General features: G+C 53.8%; 1 protein-coding gene across 14 annotated transcripts in view; it reads right to left on the bottom strand.

The window, feature by feature from the left end:
* Window positions 1-11,935, bottom strand: part of Ahdc1 (AT-hook DNA binding motif containing 1) — a 67,299-nt gene extending 55,364 nt beyond the window's left edge. For 2 of the 14 annotated variants that reach the window (XR_015452765.1, XR_002397000.2), the window contains exons 1-2: window positions 10,606-11,935; window positions 9,845-9,942 (exon numbers count right to left, since the gene is read on the bottom strand). Coding sequence is in view for 1 of the 14 variants with exons in the window: in XM_087215458.1 (XP_087071584.1) it covers window positions 9,845-9,942; window positions 10,606-10,621 (114 nt within the window). In the remaining 13 variants the exon portion in view is untranslated. The other 12 variants (XM_087215464.1, XM_087215465.1, XM_087215461.1 and 9 more) reach the window with 11 other exon arrangements.
* Window positions 11,936-19,585: the final 7,650 nt, after the last annotated feature.

The following is a 19,585-nucleotide window of genomic DNA, read 5'->3' as shown; positions in this document are numbered from 1 at the left end:
TGCTGACCCAGTCCCAGAGACTCCATCTGGGGTCCAGCATGCCAGCTGTACCAAGACAGACAGGCACTACATACAAGCACACCTCATGGGATATGGCATGTTTGCCCATGTCCTCTGCTGCCAGATCTGACAGCCCCACCTCTGCTCTGAACCCCTCCCTTTCTCACCAATCCCTCCTGTATCCTGGGTGGGCAGACAGCTGGGTCAAGCCAGTGCCTGTGGCTCCCCAGGGCACAAAAGGCAGGCAGATTGATCCACTGAATTTTTTAAGGCCCTAATGGAGCCTGTATGTATCCCAGGACTTGCTGGACTGGGACACAGGCAATATCTTGGGGACCCCTCCTGCAGTACTGCAGTTGCTTCTTCTTTCAGGTCTTGGGGTCAGAAAGAACCTTCCTATGAGCTTTCTGCCAGCAAGGGAAGAGGCACAAGGGACACCCAGGAAAGAGATGGGACTGGGGGGCTGTGAGCAATACTCAGAGCCCCCCCAATCTCCCCGGCCTTAACACAAGCAGAAGCAGCTCAGCCTCTAAATCACTCCCCTCACGCTGCCCTCTGAGGCGGATTCTGTGCATCTGTAATTAGGGGGTGGAACAGATGGTGGAGATTCCGTTTAAAATCATGCATCTAGTAAAGTAACCTTCACTGTCGGAACTGACTCCCAGGGAGACCAAGCCCTGCAGCCTAGATGGGGGGGGTGGGGGGGTGGATCTAGCCAGCACCTTCCCCATTCCACTCTCTGAAGCCCCAGCTCAGGTCCTTCTCAGGTGAGCCAAGGGATGGGTGGGTTGGCAAACACGTAAAAAGTGCAGGCTGGGGGTTGTTCCCTCAGCCCCCCACATACATGCCAGAGCCTAGGCAGGACTGGGTACTCAGAGTTCTTGGCTGAGAAACCAGGATAACCATGTTCCAAAGGGCTCTGTCCCACACCCAAGGAGGCCCCAAGCCCCTAAGCCCAGGCCAGAGTGTCCAGAGCACAGGGTCTTGGTGGGGGGGCAGCTTTGAACCAGATGTCCAGCCTCACTGTTTAGGAATGAAAGGCCTGGGGCAGTGAGGGGTGGAGATGGCTCCCTAGGCAGAGGAGGCTCTGAGAAGTGGGGGAGGCCTGGGCAGCAAAGAGAGGGAGAGCAATGCGTGTGAAAGGCGAGGCTGTCTGGGGGGGGGAATGACTGGGTGGGGGAGGGTGTGCTGGAATGTGTGACTGGTGGGAGGGCTGCAGAAGAACTGAGACAGAGGTATGTGACAGGGTGTTGTGGGGTACAGGGGGAGCGGGAGAGCTGCTTGTGAGCTCTAAGAGGTAAACAGGTCAGGGCTGTGACTGGCCGAGGCTGTGCATATTGTGCATTAAGTGTGGCATCATGTTTGGAAAGGTGTAGGGCTGTCCCTAGGCCCCTACATGGCTGAACAAAGTCTTGGAGCCAGAGCTGAGCTACATCTGGGGAGTTGCTGGGACTCAGGCAGGACTGCCTGGTAGAGGTGTGGAGACCTGTGGGGAGGGTCCGTGCATGCACATGCATGTTGGGAAAGGTATTAGAGGCTGTGGGGACTGTTTGGAGATACACCAGAATTGAAGCTGTCTGTGTGTTTGAGGTAAATGTTGTGGCTACAGGGGGCGTTCTTGTCTGAGTGAATGCTGAAACAGCCTGTATGTGTGTGTGTGCCTGCTGCGTGTGTGTCTGGAGGGTGCCAGGCTGTAGTTGGGGGAAATGCGTTATGTGGGGAGATGTTGGGGCTCTAAGGCCTGTGTAGGTAGGAAGGTATTAGGGCTGTAGCTGGGCCCTGGATATATCTGGTTAAGGGTTTTAGGGTTGGAGATGGAGCTGATATGCTTGAGGATGTAGTAGAAGCTGTGTGTGTGTGTGTGTGTGTGTGTGCGCGCGTGTGTTGGAGTACTTAGGGATGCACTGAGGGACTCTGCTTAAGTGCTAGGGCTGTAGACATGTTTGAACAGGTATAAATGTTGGGGGCTCCACTGTGTTTCTGAAGGAATTGGGGTAGTGTCTCTGGAAAGGTTACTGGGACTTGATAGGCTTGGGGAGTTACTGGGGCTGAGGGAAGCTGGGGTTTTGAGAGTTTCAGGAGCGGTTACACTGGGGTGGGGAGGACGACTGTGTGTTTGAGGAGGTACTGAGACCTTCAGTGTCCCTGTGATGAGGGAAGGTAAGAATGGCCCACCGACACCAAAGAGATGCTAAGGGCTATAGAATACCTGTGTGGGCTGTAACTGGGTTCCTGGTGTTTGGGGAAGTGTTACAGCTACGCAGATAGGTGTGTGGTGGTTGTCTCTGGGGGTGTGCTAGGGCTGTGAGTATTCGAGGCAGCTGGATATCAGGGAGGTGTTCATATCTAGAGTGGCTGTGTGTTTGTGGAAGTGTTGGGGCTGTGTGCCTGTAGGTGTTTAACAGTTAGCAGTTGTGTTTGGAAGTGTCAGAGCTGTGTGTACGCAGGACAGTTGTATAGTTGGGAGATGTAGGCACTGTAGTTGGGTCCTGAGCTCCGAGAGATGATGGGGCTCTAAGGTGAGGGTGGATGCCCCTCTGGGGAGATGAAGAAGAGTGCTGGTCTTTGCTCAGGGGCCGACTGGGGGCTGTCACTAGAATTCCTCTGCTGTGGGGTGTCTTGCAAGGGGGCAATTCTTGGGACAGGCGGTCCATCTGTCTCTGCCTGTGGCTAGGCCTGAGGAACAGAGTCGCCTCCTCACCCACCCGGGGGGGGGGGTGACGGTTCCCAGCCCACCCATCTGCTTTCAGGAGGTCCAGGCGGGAGCCGCAAAGTCCCCTGGAGGCCATCACTGTTTGAAGAGCTGGGCTGGGGGTAGGGGAACTGCACAGCAAACAGTCCTCATGGAGGCTCCTTTGAAAAACCACTGACGCCAGGCAAGAGGAAGGAGGAGGACAGAGGCGGGCATGTCTGTCCTTGTGCGTCTGTGTGGGTCAGTGCCCAACTGTGAGTCCTGCACCCTTCTCATGTGTTTGTAGTGATGGCCCTGTTCTGGTAGCACCCAGGCCTTGAAAACACCTCTCCAACACAGATAACATGCTCACAGCCTCACACCTGCAGCTACATCCTCATGCTCCCTCTACTCACACACAACCCTCATGCCTCCACACGCACCCTCACACAGGCTGCTCACCCTCACACCCTGGACCTTCAGAGACAACACACCCTTTCAGAGCCACCCCACTCTGCAAAATATATGGCTACACAGGTACCTTACATACATAACCATCACATAAATGTGCACTCACATCTATACCTGACTAGTAGCTATCACACGCCCACCCACACACTGTCACACCCGTACCCCATCTCACATGTGCTCAGTCTCTGTCACATACACCAAGACAGACACATGTGTGTGTAAGTCTACACACACACAAACACACACACACACACTCAGCTCTTTCCCCCTACCCACCCCAGGGTCCAGGTTTGCCCCACATCTTCTCAGAAGGGCTCCCACTGATGCACTGATGGAGGGGACCTCCTGTCTTCCCAACCTGCCAGCTGAACCTTCTCTGTTCAGGTGTGGCTGACACTCTGTGTGTGTGTGTGTGCGCGCGCGCGCGCGTAAGAGAGAGAGAGACAGAAAGAGAGAGAGTGTGTGTGTGACTCTATGTGCATGTGAGACAACATGTCCTAAGACCTCATGGCAGGGCCTATGTGTCACCACCTGGATAGGTAAGGAAACACAGGTATGTGCTCACCAGTTATGTGGAGAGTTGCAGAATGAACGTGAAGGTAGAGAGCTACATGTTGTCACAAAATGTGTGTACCTGTGCATGTGTGGGGACAGGTGTGAGTGTAGGGGGTGAGTTTGTACAAGGAGACATCATCCTCCAGTAAGAGGGGACATTTTCTGTAAATCTGTGCAGAGAGGTCGGGGCAAGGAGAGTCCTCTCAACAACCCTTCTTGTGCAGAAGAGCAGGGAGGCAGGGGCTCTGCAAGGCTTCCCTCTCTCTCTCTCTCTCTCTCTCTCTCTCTCTCTCTCTCTCTCTTTCTCCCTGACCTCTTTAGCAGCTGGAAACTGAGCCGGGGGTGGAAGGAATGGAGACTTGGCTGGCCTGGGGGTTTGGGGAGGGAAGAGGCAGAAAACACCTTCCAGATTCTCATCAAATCCCTGTTTGTGGTTTGTAGCCTCCAGAATATCTCCCCCCCCCCACCCGCTTCTCCCTTTATCTCTTCCTGTCTCACTCACCCTGTCTCCCCTTTTGTCTTCAAGACTCTTTTCAGCTCTTCCATTTTTTTGACTCCTCTTTCTGCCAGTACCTCTGTCTGTCCGTCTCTCCCTGTCCAAGTCCATCTGTCTGTCTCTCTTGGTCTGTCTGTGCGTGGGTGTCTCTGTCCATCTGTTCCACCACCCATCTGTCTGGCTGTCTGTGTTAGTCCTGCTAAGGGTGCTCACTTGCTCCTAAGACACCCTCCCCCAGGTCAGCAAAGACCTCTCCTGGATCGGGGGTGGAGAGGGGGTGCAGAGCTCCAGCTTCTGGAAGCTTCAGTAGCAGCTGGGCTGAACTGGGAGTTAGGGCCAGCCAGCTGCAGAAGCTGCCCCTCCCCTGGGCTCACAGGCCAAGGACCCCAGAGCAGAAAGAGAAAAAGCAGGGCCTTACTGCAGCTGAGTTCAAGCACAGTGGGGATGGGAGGGGTACAGAGGCCTCACTTTACCCTCACTTCACCATTCTGTCAAAGCCAGGGCCTACAGGAGAGGGCTCCTCAGTGCCCACCTTCCTTATGCCCCCTAGCCAATGGGGAGATGCTAGGATTCAGGAGGGAGGGGCAGGGGAGACCAGGCCTTAGGGGAAGGAGGGGTTGGGAGCCAGGGCTTCCTGTCAGCTGGGGAGGAGGGAGGGCTCCTTCCATCCGTCCTTCCAAGCAGTCCCTGGGGATCCCTCCTGCTCTGGTCCCAGTTCCAGGCATGAGGGGCTGTACAGGCAGTTCTTGCCAGCTCCATAGACCCATTCCCACCCCCCCCCCCAGCTACCCATAGCAACATGGCAGATCACACCAGCGTCTCCCTAGCAACAGCAGAGGTTGGTTCTGGGCATGTAGGACCCTGGCCCAGTCTAGGCCCTGGGCATCCTGCAAGGTCCCAGGCAGCCCACCCACCACTGCCAGACCAGCACACCTCTCTCTCATAAATACACACACACACACACACACACACACACACACACGCATGCGCTGTATCTCAGTGCTCATTGCCCACCCACCAGCTCCCACCAGATGACATGAACTCTGGGCCGGAGAGGGACCCCTGACCCAAAGGCTGCACCCTGTCTGGCAGTGGGGGCAGGCTCCAGCAGTGTCTTGAGTACACACACAGCCAGCAGCTGGAGACTGCATCCCTCAACATTCTCCTAAGCTGCTCTGCCCCCGCTACTTCCTCTCCAATAGCTCACAGTCCAAATCTCACAATGAATGGGGAAACTGAGGCCCAAGAGGAAGGGATGAGAAGACAGGATCATCTTCCTGAGACCCTGGGATAGGATCAGAAAGGAGGAATGAAGAAAGAGATACTGCAGGGGCACAATCTGGCTCCTTCCTGACGGACCTCAAAGTCCATATTGGCTGCACCCTCCACACAGCCCTACTGCTGGGCCAGGGCCAGGGCCAGAGCCAGGGGCTGGCTGTCTCCCTCCCAGGCTCTCCTTGCCTTGCCTCTGGCTGGGCCCCCTCCCTCTCCCCATCAGAGCAGCCCTCCCTGCCCTCTCCCTCCCAGCTCTGGCGCTCTCATCCTCAGCTCTTGGAAGCCTGACTCACTGTTTCCCCTCCTCTCTCTCCTCCCTCCCTCTCTCTCCCGGCAGTGGCACCTCCCCCTCCCCTGGGGGGGCTCTGGCCACAAGGGTGCCAGGCTGCTTCTCTCCTCAGGCTCCAGCTCCCCTCTGCACCCAGGAGGCCCCCTGCAGCTGTTCCAATTCTCTAGCTACAGTTAGGTGGAGTGCAAGAGCCTGGGTCCCTGCCTGGCCTTGCAGAGAGTATCTAGAAGCCTAGGCAAGCAGCTTCCCTCTCTAAACTTGGATGCAGCCTGTCAAACTGGGGTGTGTGAGGGTCCAAATGGATGATGCCCCTGCATCTCTGGAGCCCTAATGTTCCTCACTTTTATAACCCAAGTGCCTCCTGGCAGAAGGCACCTGACAACCTGTGGGTGCTGTACCTGCCTAACACCCTTCCACCCTCACCCCGATCTCTCAAGACCTCAGCTGTGTTCTGAGACCTTTGGGGAGAATAGATGAGAAATGTCCTGGGGCTGGGGGGCATTAGTCAAGACCCCTGACTTCCCTTTCTCCCCATTCTCCCTCCTCCTACGGGATTCTTTCCTTCTTTCTCCCCAACCTGTCCTCCCTTTCTTCCCAAAGACATCTGCTTATCTTCCCACCCAAAACAATCCTAGCACTTGATCATGGATGAAAGGCCCTCAGGAGCGCCTCCTCCTGGCTCCAATATAGGAGTGGGATAGGTCCTCTAAGTCCTCTGGGCTGCAGAGCCAGCCCCTGAAGTCTCATACTTCTTGCCTGTCTTCTCTCTATCACTCTTTCATCAATGGCTTCAGTCTCCATCTTTTCCTTGGTTCACCAGCGTGTGACTGTCTGGGTTTCCCTCCCCCCATTCTTTCTCCCTGGGGGGGCCCATCTGCTGGCATTAGCAACAGCAGTACCCTTGCTCCCTCTTGCAGTCCCTAGTCCCAACCGTCTTGACTTTGCCCCTCCCCCTTGGTCCCAAGAGATCCAGGGGACCGACCCAGAGCCAGAGCTAGGCTCCATCCCATAATAGTGAGTCTGCTTGACCTCACCCAGGCAAAACCAGAAGGGTCTGGGCATCTGGTATGCAGGCATGGCACCCCGTGGTTTTGGGTGGCTGGCATGAGACACAGAGCTCTGTATTTTACAAACCAAAAAAAAAAAAGTTGACCGGGGGGTGGGACAGAAGGGGAAGGGGGAAAAAAAGATCAGGTTTGCCTGCCGGGAGCCCCTGTCCAATGGGGAGCAGAGGCAGAGAGGGGAATGATTCAAAGTCAGTGCTTCAGGCAGATTCAAGAACAAGCCAAGTCCCTCTGGGGCGCTACCAGAGCAGCCCCCACCCAAATGTCTTCTGCCAGGGACAGTCAGCTCAACCCTCCAACACGGCCACAACAATCAGGTAGAAACCCCATCCCTTAATCTCCTTTAGAATCTAAATCCAACCTCCCCACAGCACCTCCATTTAGCTCAGCAGGGGGTTCCAGAAGCCTCCCTGCCAAGATCCAAGCAAGTGGAGTGGGGGGAACAAAGCCCCCCAGCTCCCAAGCTCCTTTGCCAAAGGCTGTATCAAGAGTTGGGGAGCAATGCAGAATAATCCCGGAATCCTCACACACTAAAACAGAGGCTCAGCTTTCTGTCCATAGCACCTGGGGGTGTTGAGGGCTCCCTGATCCCACGACCTTGTTGCAGACCCCCCCAGCCCAACAACCACAAAACAGCAAACTCTTTTTCTTTATGACACCAAATTTCTCCAAGCCCAACAGCTCCTTCCATCACTACCTCAGCTATAGATCACATTAAAAACTCACAGAGGGCAACTTAAACACATCACATTTGTTTCTCTCTATATTATTTCAAAAGTAACGGCATTAAAAATGGATTTTACTACAGAAAATAAATATCAGCACGTGGGCTGGGAGCGCAGGCAGGGGAAAGAGCCCACCAGGGGACTGTCCCTGAGGGATTGGGGACAACTTAAGCACTGACCAGGGAGGTGGCTGAGTGGCCAAATTGCACCCTGGGGAGTGTGTGGGGGTGTCTGGGGAGGGGGTAATACCTGCCTACCTGGGCACTTGCCCCAAGGCCAGACCAAGAAGGACAAGAGTCACTGGTTTGGACTGGTGCCCACTGCCCAGCCCCCAGGCTCATGCCCTCACTGGTCTTTGCAACCTCTGAAGGGTGGGAACTCTGGGGCCAGAAGTTCACCAGTCTCTGGGGGTTACTCCAACTATTGACACAGCAGGAGAAAAAAATGAATTCAACTTACTATCCAGTTTGATTTTCCATTACTATAAAAATAAATATACATCTGCTCAAAGGAGGGAGATGGCAAGCAGCATGCACATGCCACCTGGGGGGTCCCCCCATAGCTCCCCACCACAACGCAGCCTGCCTGCTCCCTAATGCTGGGCGGGGGGGGGGGGGGACTGGTAATCCTTCATTTACAGCCCCACACCAGCACACACACCAGGCCACACGGAACAGGAACAAGCCAACAGTAGAAACACCCCAAATGCCCTGGCAGGACTCTGCCCAGGCCTGGGCACATGCCCCCGCCCTGTCAGCGGCAACAGCAGCGGCGGACAAAATGTGGCCACCCTGACCCGGAGGCAAAGCTTGTCCTCACACCCTGAGCTCAGCCCAGGGATCTGGGGCCAAGTCCCGCCTGACACCAACTGGTCCGGCGGGAAACGCCTGCCCAGCCAGACAGACACAGGCCCCCCAAGGGTCCCTCCTTGTGCTCAGGGACCAGACTGGTACAGCCCAGCCCTGCCTCCCAGGGTGACGCCTGGGCCCAAATTCAGCTGGCCCTGCCAGTCAGGCACTGGTGCAGAACCGAGGGCACCAGGCTTGGCCCCTCCCAGCCAAGCCCCAGGGCCCTCAAGCTGGAAGGGAGGGGAGACTCCCCACCCCTCCACATCTGGCCCTGGCCCCCAGGGTCTGCGGTAGAGAATTCCCGCCCCCGCTTCTCTCTCTCCCTCCTCCTGCTCTGTGCCCGCTGCCCGCCTCAGGGACAGCCCCAGCTCCCGCCTCCGGCCAGCAAGGCCCACATCCTTCCTCCCGAGGCTGGCCCCTTTGCCTGGCAGGAGGCTGGGGGGTCAGACTGCTGGGGAACCCTCCCCTCCCTAGCTCCCATCAGGCCTCATCCCCAGCCCCCAAACTCTGGGTTGCTGTCCCTTTTCCTGTAGAACAGGAAACAAGGTTATTTCCTAGACTCAAGAGTCAGCCCCCTGCCCCTCTGGCTCGGCCGGGAGACCCATACCCAGCGGGGGAAGGTGCCCTCAGCCAGAAAGCAGAGAGATTCAGCAATTTACCCCCAGCTCCTGGCCCAGGGGGCTGACAGCTGTCACTCAGCACCCCACCCCCTGGGGAAGAGGGGGCTGATTCAATCAGAGCCCCAGAGGAAACGCATAGATAGGCGATTATTTATTTATTTATGCAAAAGTGAGCCGACTTTGTTCGCCAGGTAACTGGGCACGCGGCCCAATCCCTCTGGCCCGGGCCGCCCCCAAATCTCTCCTACGCCCCACACCCCCTCCGGGTCATTAGGTCCCCGCCCCTCAACTCCCAGAGCGCCAGCGGAACCTTGGGATTTGGGGGTTGGAGGGGAGGGGCTCCTCCCTCCGCAGTCTCCCCTTTTCCCAGCGCAGATCCTAAAATCCAGCCTTGTTCTCCGCTCCCACGGTCCCCCTTCATCCCCCCCCCCAACATTCTCAGCAAGCTGGAGAGCAAATTGCAGTTTTAAATCCAAAGGCGGAGGGAGGGGGAAGGAGGAGGGGGCGCGTGGCAGCGCTGGGCGCGCACCTCGCCCCCGAGCCGGGAGAGCCGCGGGGCGGCCAGGAAACCCGAGAACCGCCCCCCCTGCCCCCCTCCCCGTCCACCTCCCCCTCCCCCTTCCCGGCGCTGCCTGCCAGGCTTCGAGCCGAGCCCAGCCGAGCCGCGGGCCCCGGTGGAAACAAAGACCGATCGCACCGCGGGCAACGCAGCCACAGGGTCCCGCGGACCGGACCGGGGGCGCGGGCGGCCCCCCTGGTGCGCGGCACAAAAGAGCCCGACCGACCGGTCCCCAGCAGGGGTCTAGGGCTGGGGAGGAGGCGCCACTCACCGGAGTGCTGGGCTGCTGGCTCCGTGAGTCCGAGCCAGGCGAGGGGCTTTGGGGGGCGTCTGTCTTCCCGCGGCGGCAGCGACGCGGGCGCACGGCTGCTGGGGAGAGGAGTCGTGGAGGAGCTCTGAGCCGCCCGCCGTCGCTGACAGCATGGCTCGCGCCTCGGCTCACATTCTCCGCCGCTAACTCCGCTGGACCCGGCCCCCGCTCCCGCGGCGCCCCCCCACCTCGATCACTCCTTCGGTCCCTCTGCGCCCCCTTCACTCCTCCCGCCGAGCACACACTCTCTCAGCCCTGGACACCCCCGCCCCACCCCCCCAAATGCAAACCTGGGAGGGAACGCGCCCCGCGTAGTCCTCCTGTTCCTCCTCCGCCGCCCTCCTCCCTCCCGTTCTGTCTGTCTGTCTGTTTGCCTGCCTGTCTCTATTTCTCGCTCTCTCTGCCTTTCTCTGCTCTCCGAGCTGGGTGGGAAAAGGAAATGAGGACAGAAAGCAGACGCTGGCTTTGGGTGGTGGTAGCTGGATTCCCTCTCCCTCCCTCCTCCCTCCTCCCCTCCCTCCTCCTGCCTTCTGCTCTTTTTCGCTGCGCGCGGGGTTGAGCGCAGCCTGGCGGGTGGCTCGCTCTGCCTGCCCGCCTGCCCGCCTGTCTGTCTGTCTGGTCCGCCTCGCTCGCTCCCTCCCTCCGTCTCTCGCCCTCGCCCTGCCTGCCTGCCTCTCTCCGTCTCCGCCGCCGCCGCCGCTGCCTCTGCGAGCTCGCCTTACCTTCGCCGCTCACCATCCGGAACCCCAGGGGGGAGCGCGCGCGGGGCACGCCGGGACTTGTAGTCCCCGCCCCGGCCGCTCGGGGCTCTGGGCGGGCGGGGTGGCGCCGGGAGCTCCGACGGGGCGCACGCTAGCCCGCCAGGACCCGGTATCCGCCCCGTCGGCGGGGGCGCGTCCTGGCTTACGGAGAGAACAGACCCTCCCCAAGAGTTAAGGATGTCCCCCACGTTCCTTGGCCTGGGGGGCGCTGACTCGAGCGGAGGTGGCGGGCGGGAGCGAAGGGGCGGGGCCTGAGGCTGGAATGGGAGTGGAATAAGGAATCAGAGGACTGGCCGGAGGGGCTGAGGCTTTACGGGGCATCCCAGTTACGTGGGAGGGGAAGAGGAGAACGGAGAGGACTGGCTCACTCTATTTGGGGAGTTTCTCCCTTTTTCATAAAGGTTTCCCATTGAGTTAAAGCGCGAGGGAGTCTGCGCAGCTCAGGAAACCTCGAAACCTGAGCCAGCGTCTTGTCTGCTCTCAGCGACCCCCTCCTCTCAGACCCTGACACCCCGGGTTTCGCCCTCCCGACGCCTAGTTTTCTTAAACGTCCACCATGGCGAGGGCGCAGAAGTCCGGGATAATGCAGATAGCAGCCCCCTGAGCAATCGTGGTGTGTCAGGAAGCAGGATTCAGATTCAACAGTTCTGAGCTCCCGCTGTGGCTCTGGGGGTTGGGGGGCTGGGCTCAGCACTTTCACCTACCTCCTCTTCAGGTCACATCTGTTCTCCAGCCCCTGACTCCAGGCCCCCTGCCTAGCCTATCCCACAGATGGGAATGTGCACTGCTGCCGAGGGATTCCTTCCCCGGGGGAGGTGGCTGGACAGCGGTGGAAGAACTAATGCGACTGCCAAGTCCTGGGCAAGGCAGGGCCCTGCAACCTTGGAACAACCCTGGAAGGTTGTACTGCTATCTTTTCTGTTTTAGAGACGAGGGCACTGAGGCCTAGGTCCCCCAATTAGGCAGTGGTGGAGTTCAGCCTGATTTGAACCAGGGTCTGGCTAATTCCAAAGTCCATGGGCTTAACCCCTGGGCTGTGGCACGGCATTGGGATTTCCCATCTTCCTGTGTCTATCTTCTCCTGTGGGACTTTCCACTTTTGGGCTTGCAAGGGACTGTCCTGTCCTCAGAATCTATGTCTTCTGCCTAAGTCCGTCTTGCGTCTTGCTCCATGTCTGAAGTTCCTGAAGCAATACCTTTGGGCTTAGCCTACCTGTTTCCAACTCCTCCTTTGACCTTGCAAGGTGATGGCCAGTGTGTGATAAAGGCAGGTGATGACATTTTGTTGACTGCAGACTGCAGCTCTTTGTCACCATCTTCCCAACACCTTCCAAGTCCCTCCTATAGGACAGTCTGGAACCCCTAGAGGACAAAAAAGGTGGAGGCTTTCTGTTGGCTCTTTGTGGGGGACAGGTGCATCTGTAATAGGAGAGGTGAAGTGCTCTAAACAGTACACCTATTCCAAAAACAACAACAACAAAAAAACAGTACACCTATTGAATTGGCATCATGGCTGGCATCGGCAGCTGGGGAAGCCTCTATCTGGGAGCAGTTCTTCCATGCAAATAAGAGGCCTATGGATCAAAGATTTATTCATTGAATGGGAAATATTATAAGGTCAGATATTAATAAATAGTAATGGTGGGCTGGGGATTTAGCTCAGTGGTTTCGCCACTTGCTGTGCAAGCACAAGGACCCGAGTTTGATCCCCCATATCCCCCCAAAATAAAATAAAATAAAATAAATTGTAATGGTTAAAGTTTTTAGAGGCCTTTTGTAGCTCTAAAGCCAAGTCTGAAGTTATCATAAGTAGATGAAGCTTTGGCACTGTGCCTTAGCTGCCCTTTGCCCCTGGGACAGACTTTAGCATTGGGAGGGTGGGAGAAACACAGGTTCCCCTTTCTTTAACATTCCCCCCCTCACGCTTACCCATTAGGCTCCATCTGAGCCAAGTTTTGGGTAGAGTAATACAAGATGGTTTTGGGATAGAGGGTGCCTAGAAGTTGAGACAAAGGGGAATTTGGGAAAGGTGTGAAGGGAGGGAGGGGGGCTAACTGGTGAGGTGCAGAGGCAAGCGTAGCAGTGATCACTGCTCTGAGAGTGAGAGGGGGATTGAAGCTAGGTAGTTTTCCAAGCATGCCCCTCCCATCCAAGATTGCTTCAGCTGCCCCCTCCCCCGAGTGGGTGCTATTGGCCCCAAGATGCTGATTATCCCTGAGCACTAAGCACTGCAGCGTCTCCCTGTCATTTGGGAGCTTGCTTTTCTCATGAAGCCTTCCCAAATTGCTGTTGCGGGGGGGGGGGGGTCCCCCCAAAGCGCAGGCTGAATCTTCCTGTGGGCTGCTGCCGCCACCTAGTGTCCAATCTTCATGCCTGCTTCGGCAGCGGTAGGCTAAAGGCAATTTGAGGAATGGGACCTAGGTTGTCCAAGAACCTGCATCATCCCTTTCTGGGCTCAACTTGCTCCAACCACTTCTGTTTCCGGGTAAGTAAAAAGTGATATACCCAGCCCCTGGGAAATTTCATTGGAACTTTAGATATAGAGTTGTGGGCCTCAGGTTTTGGAGGCCGTGTGGACTGGGAACCAGACATACGTAGTTCTTTCTTTTTTTTTTTTTTTTTAGTACCGGGTATCTCGGGTCCTTGTGCCTACAGGACAGGCGGTGGAACCACTGAGGTAAATCCCTGGCCCAGACATGCGTAGTTCTACTCCTTTTTGGTGTGTTCTTATCCTGAGTCGCATTTTTCCCATGTGTAAAAGAGGCAGAACTTTTGAGATTAATTGAGCACAAGGATGTGAAAACACTTTGAAAACTGGCAAAGAGATGAGGATAGATTATCAAGTCATAATAATAATGATGATGATAACTAACAGGTCACAGCAGCCTGGAGCCAGGCCCCTGGAACTCGTGGAAAGAGCAGGACAAAGTAACTCTTGGGTAGGCACAAGTTTCCCTCTCTGAATATAGAATTTCTGAGGCTGGCCTTACACTCAAGGGTGCTTCAGGGATGTGTAGCTTGCTAGAGAGTGGCTCAACCCAGTCCACAGGAGGGGAATCTGAGGCCTAGGGAGTGTGCAGGCCTTTCCTCAGCCACTGAGCCGCAGATCCAAGAACAAGAGGCCCATTGGACTGGAGCCATTACAGCCCTGGTTTTCCCCTCCTTTAGATGGGAACAGCTCACAGCTGGGGCCCAAGAGACCAGGAATCAGGAAGCTCCCCTCATTGTGGTACAGTGGAGCCTAAGGTCCCCAGGCCCCCATGAACCCTCCTCCTGGGCTAGCCTCTCTCCCCTCCCCTGCCCAAATCCTCCCACATTCCTCCAGGCAACAGGAAACCCAGCTGCAGCCCAGACTTCAAACAGCTCCTCCCTTTGGGGCAGGAGGTGTGGGAGGAGAGGCCAGGGGCCAGAGGGCAAAGGTCAGCTTTGTTCCTACCAGAGGTGGTGAGGGACCTGGGGAAGGGGGGGGGGGCAGGGTAGAGTCCTTGGCAGCCACACTGCATGTGTGTGAATTCTTGTGTCCATCAGTGTGCACAGCCCTGGCTGGCTGGCTGTGTCTGGGGATAAATGTGTGTCCTTGGTTTGCTTTCCATTCTTGAACCTGAGTTAGAGGTCTGACTTTGAGTCTGTACTTGTCTATCTGTAGATGCTCACCCTAGGTCCCTACTGATATAACTGTAGGTGTCATCAAACATATTGATTTGCCTGGTTCACAGGCCTGGTCAAAGCTATGTATTCTTCTATAAGTGTGACCTGGTGTGATTTTCTGTGTCCAAGAGGGTGTCCTCTCTTGACTCTTCTCTTATCCTTTCTTCGTATTAGTTACCAGAAGGTTCCTTCTGAAAAGTGATTCTGACCTTGTTACTCCCCTATTCAAAAGCTACAGTGGCTTCCAATTGCCCAAGGCTTAGCGCAGCAGCCAAGTGCGTGGCTAACCACTCCTTCCTCCATCACTATCTTTATTCTTAGCTACTGCCCTCCTCAAGTTTTTGTTTTTGTTTTCATACTGGGAATTGAACCCAGGGCCTTCACATCCCCACCTACATCCCCAGCCCTTTCAAATTTTATTTTGAGACAAAGTCTTGCTAAGTTACTAAATTTCCCAGGCTAGGCTTGAACTAGCAATCGTCCTGCTTCAAACTCCCAGAGTGCTGACATTACAGGTAGGCAGAGGGCTGGTGATTTAGCTCAGTGGTTCTGCCACCTGCCCTGCAAGCGGAAGGACCCGAGTTCGATCCTCGGTACAAAAAAAAAAAAAAAAAAAAAATATATATATATATATATATATATATATACACACACACACACACACACACACATACATACAGGTAGGCACAACCATGCCTGAGGCTCTCCTCAAAGATTTTTAAATTTTTTGTTTGTATTAGTACATGTTTGCAGTACATAATGATTACATTCATCATGAGGTGTTGGTAAATGTGCATAACTCATCTTAATTCTTTTTACATCCCCTTCCCCATCCCCTCAAACTTTATACTCCAGTTATATCTACCTAATTGTAACTCTGCAGTCCTATTTCCTGCCTCTGAGCTCACTTAATTCTGTCTAGTCTGGAATGTAATATCTCCCCCCACCCATATTGGGGATTGAACCCACAGCCTCATATTGAGCTACATCCCCAGCCCTTTTCATTTTTAAATTTTGAGACAAGATCTCACCAGTTGGCCCAGGATGTCCTTCAATTTACAATCCTCCTCCCTCAGCCTCTCAGAGCACTGAGTGCTGCAATTACAAGTGTGCACCACCTTGTCCGGTTCCTTTTTTTTTATTTCACAAGGTGTCACTAAGTTACCCAGGTTGACCTCAAAAAAGAGTTTTCTTTTACTCTTTTTTTGTTTGCTTCTAGTGAAGCAACCTCTCGGAGAAGCTTCCAGACACTGCTGCCAGCCCATTCTCCCACAAACCCTGTATTATCATTTTCTGACTGTGTCGATCTCCAGAGCACCCATCACCATTAAACTGCCTGCTTTCTGGGAGCAGGAAATGTGCCGTATCTTTTGTCCTGGGATATGACCTTTCTGAAAGGACTTGGTCCTTCCGTCCCAGGGGAAAGTTTTAAGGACTTTTGGATGTACTTCCAAGACTGTCCACTAGAGAGAGTATGAACATCACTACAGGACCGTCTTGGTAGGCAATGTGTGTAATAGATGGTGTGTGGGAGGAGGGAGGAAGGGAGACCTCCATTCTGTACCTGGGAGACAATTACTGGATAGAAGACCCACCTAGCTCAGTCGTGGAGCAGTGGGAGTATATCTGGACACACAACCTCCCCATTGGATCCCTATCCCAGCCAATTTCTTTAAAGTGCTATTTATTTATTTTGGTACCAGGGATCGAACTTGGGTCCTTGCACTTTCGAGGCAGGCGGAGGAACCACTGAGCTAAATCCCTGCCCCTATGGCACCCAATTTCTTCCTTCTGACTTTCCCCCAGAACTCAGAGGCCACATATGCCTTCGTCCCACTCCCCTTTACTCTAGCTTCTCACCCTTTAATCTTCTTCCATCCCTCATCTGCACCCTCAGTCCTCTCATACGTGATTATTTGCACTTTCCTGAGCAAGCCTTTTTCTACTATCCTCTGGGCCTTTGCACATGCTGTTCCCTCAGCCAGAGATGACCTTGCTCTCTGGCTGCTTCACCAGACAGACTTCTTTCACATACTCCAAGAAATTGCCCTTGGTTTCCAGGCTGATATTACTCCTAAGTGTTGTAATTGCTTACTGTTTTTTAATTTTTCGAGACAGGATCACACTATGCTCCATGCTGGCTTTGACTTTACTGTGTAGCCCAGGCTGGCCTTGAGCTCGAAATCCTCCTGCTTCAGTGTTCTGAGTGCTAGGATTACAGGCATGTGCCACCACACTAGGCTACTTGTTTGCTGTTTTGTCTTCTGGATAGGACCAGCCTATAGGAGATGTCAGTAAATGTGTTTGAAAGTAGTGAAAGACTTTGATCTTTTATGAGTACAATACTCAATGTATGGGGCTACCTTGGGCCCCTACTTGCACCATGCCCTCGTGGGCCCATTATACTGTCCCATGCTGCTTTATCAAATAAAGGAATGTGACATTGTGGCATGAGTCTTTATGAGTTCAAATCCTAGCTCTGTGATTCAGCTGCATGACCTTGGGCAAGTGTTGGAGCCTCTCAGAGTCTTCACTTCCTTTTTTGTAAAATGGTGATAATTTCACTTCTGCACTGCCTCCTGGTGAAGATCAAATTAGACCATGCATGCGAAACACCCAGCATTAGTCAATTAGGTGTCCTCCTCCCCGAGCTTGAACTTGGAAATCAAATTGCCCTCTGAGTTTTAAGCCAGTAAAATCCATGCGTCAAGAAGGAAAAGAGCCAGGTGGGGGAGTGAATGAGGCGAGAGATGGTTTTGTAAATGACTGAAGAGTTTTGTGAACGGTGCAAACCTGCAAACCGCAATCAAGGTGACCCGCCTGTAATCTCAGGGAGGCAGGGCTAGGATGTGATTGAAATTGAGAAAGCAGAAGCCTAATCAATTGCATTGTGCTCTATCTGAAGGGAACAGAAGGCTGCACTGAAATGGGGTGCAAAGGAAATTCATTCAGCTGCTCTGAGGCAGAGATGGGGAGCCAGTAGGCACAGGGAGGCTCTGGTCTTCTGAGGAGCCCAATGAACTCCACATGGTTCGCTGGCCTGCTGAACCTTTGCTGAGACCACCCAGGCATCCAGGTAGCAGGCAGAGCCCCAGAAGGCAGATGAGAATATTCTGCTTCCCGGAAAAGGTTATAGTGACTAAGAGCACTGGTTTGGGGGCCAGATTTGGTTTAAACCCCTGTACTGCCACTTATGCCCTGTAAACTTTGAAAATGTGGATTTAGGGCAGGGATTTAGCTCAATGGTTGTTTCGCCGGCTGTTGCGCAGGCGCAAGGACCCGAGTTCGATCCCCGATACAAAAAAAAAAAAAAAAAAATGTGGATTTACTTCACTGTGCCTGTTTCACTGTTAGCAAAATGAAGGCAAAACAGCTTTCTTTTTCCTCGGGTTCTGTGAGGATGAAATGGCTCAAACATTTTGTAAACAGTAGGGACAAAGAGAGCTAACGTGTCCTGAGCATTTTATTGCTCCTTTACAGATAAGCACATTGAGGCTTAGAGAGATTAATTAACAAAATCACACAGCCAGGGTATAGTAAAAACAGGATCCATGCCAGGTACTACAAGAGCTGTCGCCTTAGCTACTAACTCTGTGGCAGGTAGAAACACAGGTCTCTGAAGTACACATCAGGCTCTTGTGAGTTTGGTTGGCCAGAAGCTATAGCCCGCAGGAAGCTTTGGCCCCTGAGAATTTGCAGAGCTACGGCTCCCACTCCTACAATAACCAATCTGAGCAGCTACTTGTAGTCTCCATCTCTTGCTTTCATTTTAACAGCCTCCAGCACAAGGCTGGGCACAGAGAATCCTGACGGGCTTATCACCATTTCTGTTTTATTTATTTATTTATTTATTTATTTATATTTATTTTTATCACCATTTCTTTAGGCCTCTTGATTTCAGAGGACTCCCAGGGAATCTTTCTGCCAATAACTTCAACATAGTCAAGGAACACAGCGCATGCGCGCGCGCACGCACTCTCGCACGCATGCACAGACTCGGCAGAGATACTCTCTCCCCAAAGCCTCAAGGCAATGAGGTTGAGTGGAAACACTGGGCTTTAGTGTAAAGCTGGCTGTGTCACATACAGCTCTGTGACGATGTCGCATCATGTAACCCCTGAGCCTCAGTTTTCTCTTCTACCAAAGGGGCTAATCATACAAGCAAATTCAAGACTGGATTAAATTTTTTTTAAAAAAGGATGTAAACACATCTGACATTCAGCGGACAATAAATGACTTGTTATTCTTAGTACTATTATTCCTCCCCGGCCCAGGTAAATTCCTCAAACCAGGGACAGATCTTATTCATGTTTGTGTTCCCAGCCTCCTGCTTAGCAAATCCACCACAGAATCCATGCCTAGGAACTGTTTGCCAATTGCAACATCCGTGCCGAGCTCCCAGATTCCTCCCCCATCCATTCCCTTAACAAGTCCCAGGGTCAACAAACACTTCCTGAAGGGAGAGGTGGGAATCCTTATTCTCTGCTTCCCCTCTTTCTACACGGAGGCATATTAGTTCCAGTTTCTCAAAGGAGAGTGGGAAATTACAGGTTGTTTAGAATTCCTGATTCCAGCAAGTAGGAGCCCCTGGTCACAGTAACAAACAAAACTGCTTCCAAACTGCTTTGAAAGCTCCCTGGGGACAGAACTCCCCTAGCAAGATCCACTGAGCTAGATGAATCTTGTCCCCTTCCTCCCTCTTCCTCTGTCCTCTTCAGGGGAATCTGATAGCTGCAGAGCCAGCTGTGGTCTTTTCCTCTGCCTCTGCTGAGGAAGCCCAAAGATTGTCCCAACATGCCTGTGACGACTGGTAAATCTGCTGAAATCAAGTGAAGAATCAGCAAATCCATTGTGCACAGACTGAAAGCCACATCAGCAATCAGGGGGACATTTTGACTTATCTCCAGTTGCCTGTCCTTTGTGTCCATCCTTCAAATGACCCTAAATTCACATGGGGACGGTCAGTGGAACTTTGAGATGTCACCCTAAAACTCCATACCCTCTGTGTCCCATGCTTGGTAGGCATTAGAGCTCGCTCACCTTCCCCTCTTGCTCCCAATGACCAAACCTATTCTATTCACCTCGCACCAGCCACCATCCCTCCCAAAGGAAGGTTCAGGGAATTTTCATGGTTCAAAGATTCATATTATTTTCCTTATCAATCAGTAAACACACACTATCCAGAGAGGTGCTGAACCCAAATCTGGGCCTGGACCACAGCTTCCAGCCAGCAGGAAAGGTGTCCAGCAAAGACTGCCCATCGTTGTAACTTACATACACAAGAGAACTGATA

This window comes from Heterocephalus glaber, unplaced genomic scaffold, assembly GCF_053883595.1.
Source record: "Heterocephalus glaber isolate CG9 unplaced genomic scaffold, H.glaber_assembly_v1.0 deba00001452, whole genome shotgun sequence".
NCBI lineage: Eukaryota > Metazoa > Chordata > Mammalia > Rodentia > Bathyergidae > Heterocephalus > Heterocephalus glaber.
The sequence above is the reverse complement of the archived record's forward strand: the minus strand, read 5'-3'. Positions and strand labels throughout refer to the sequence as shown.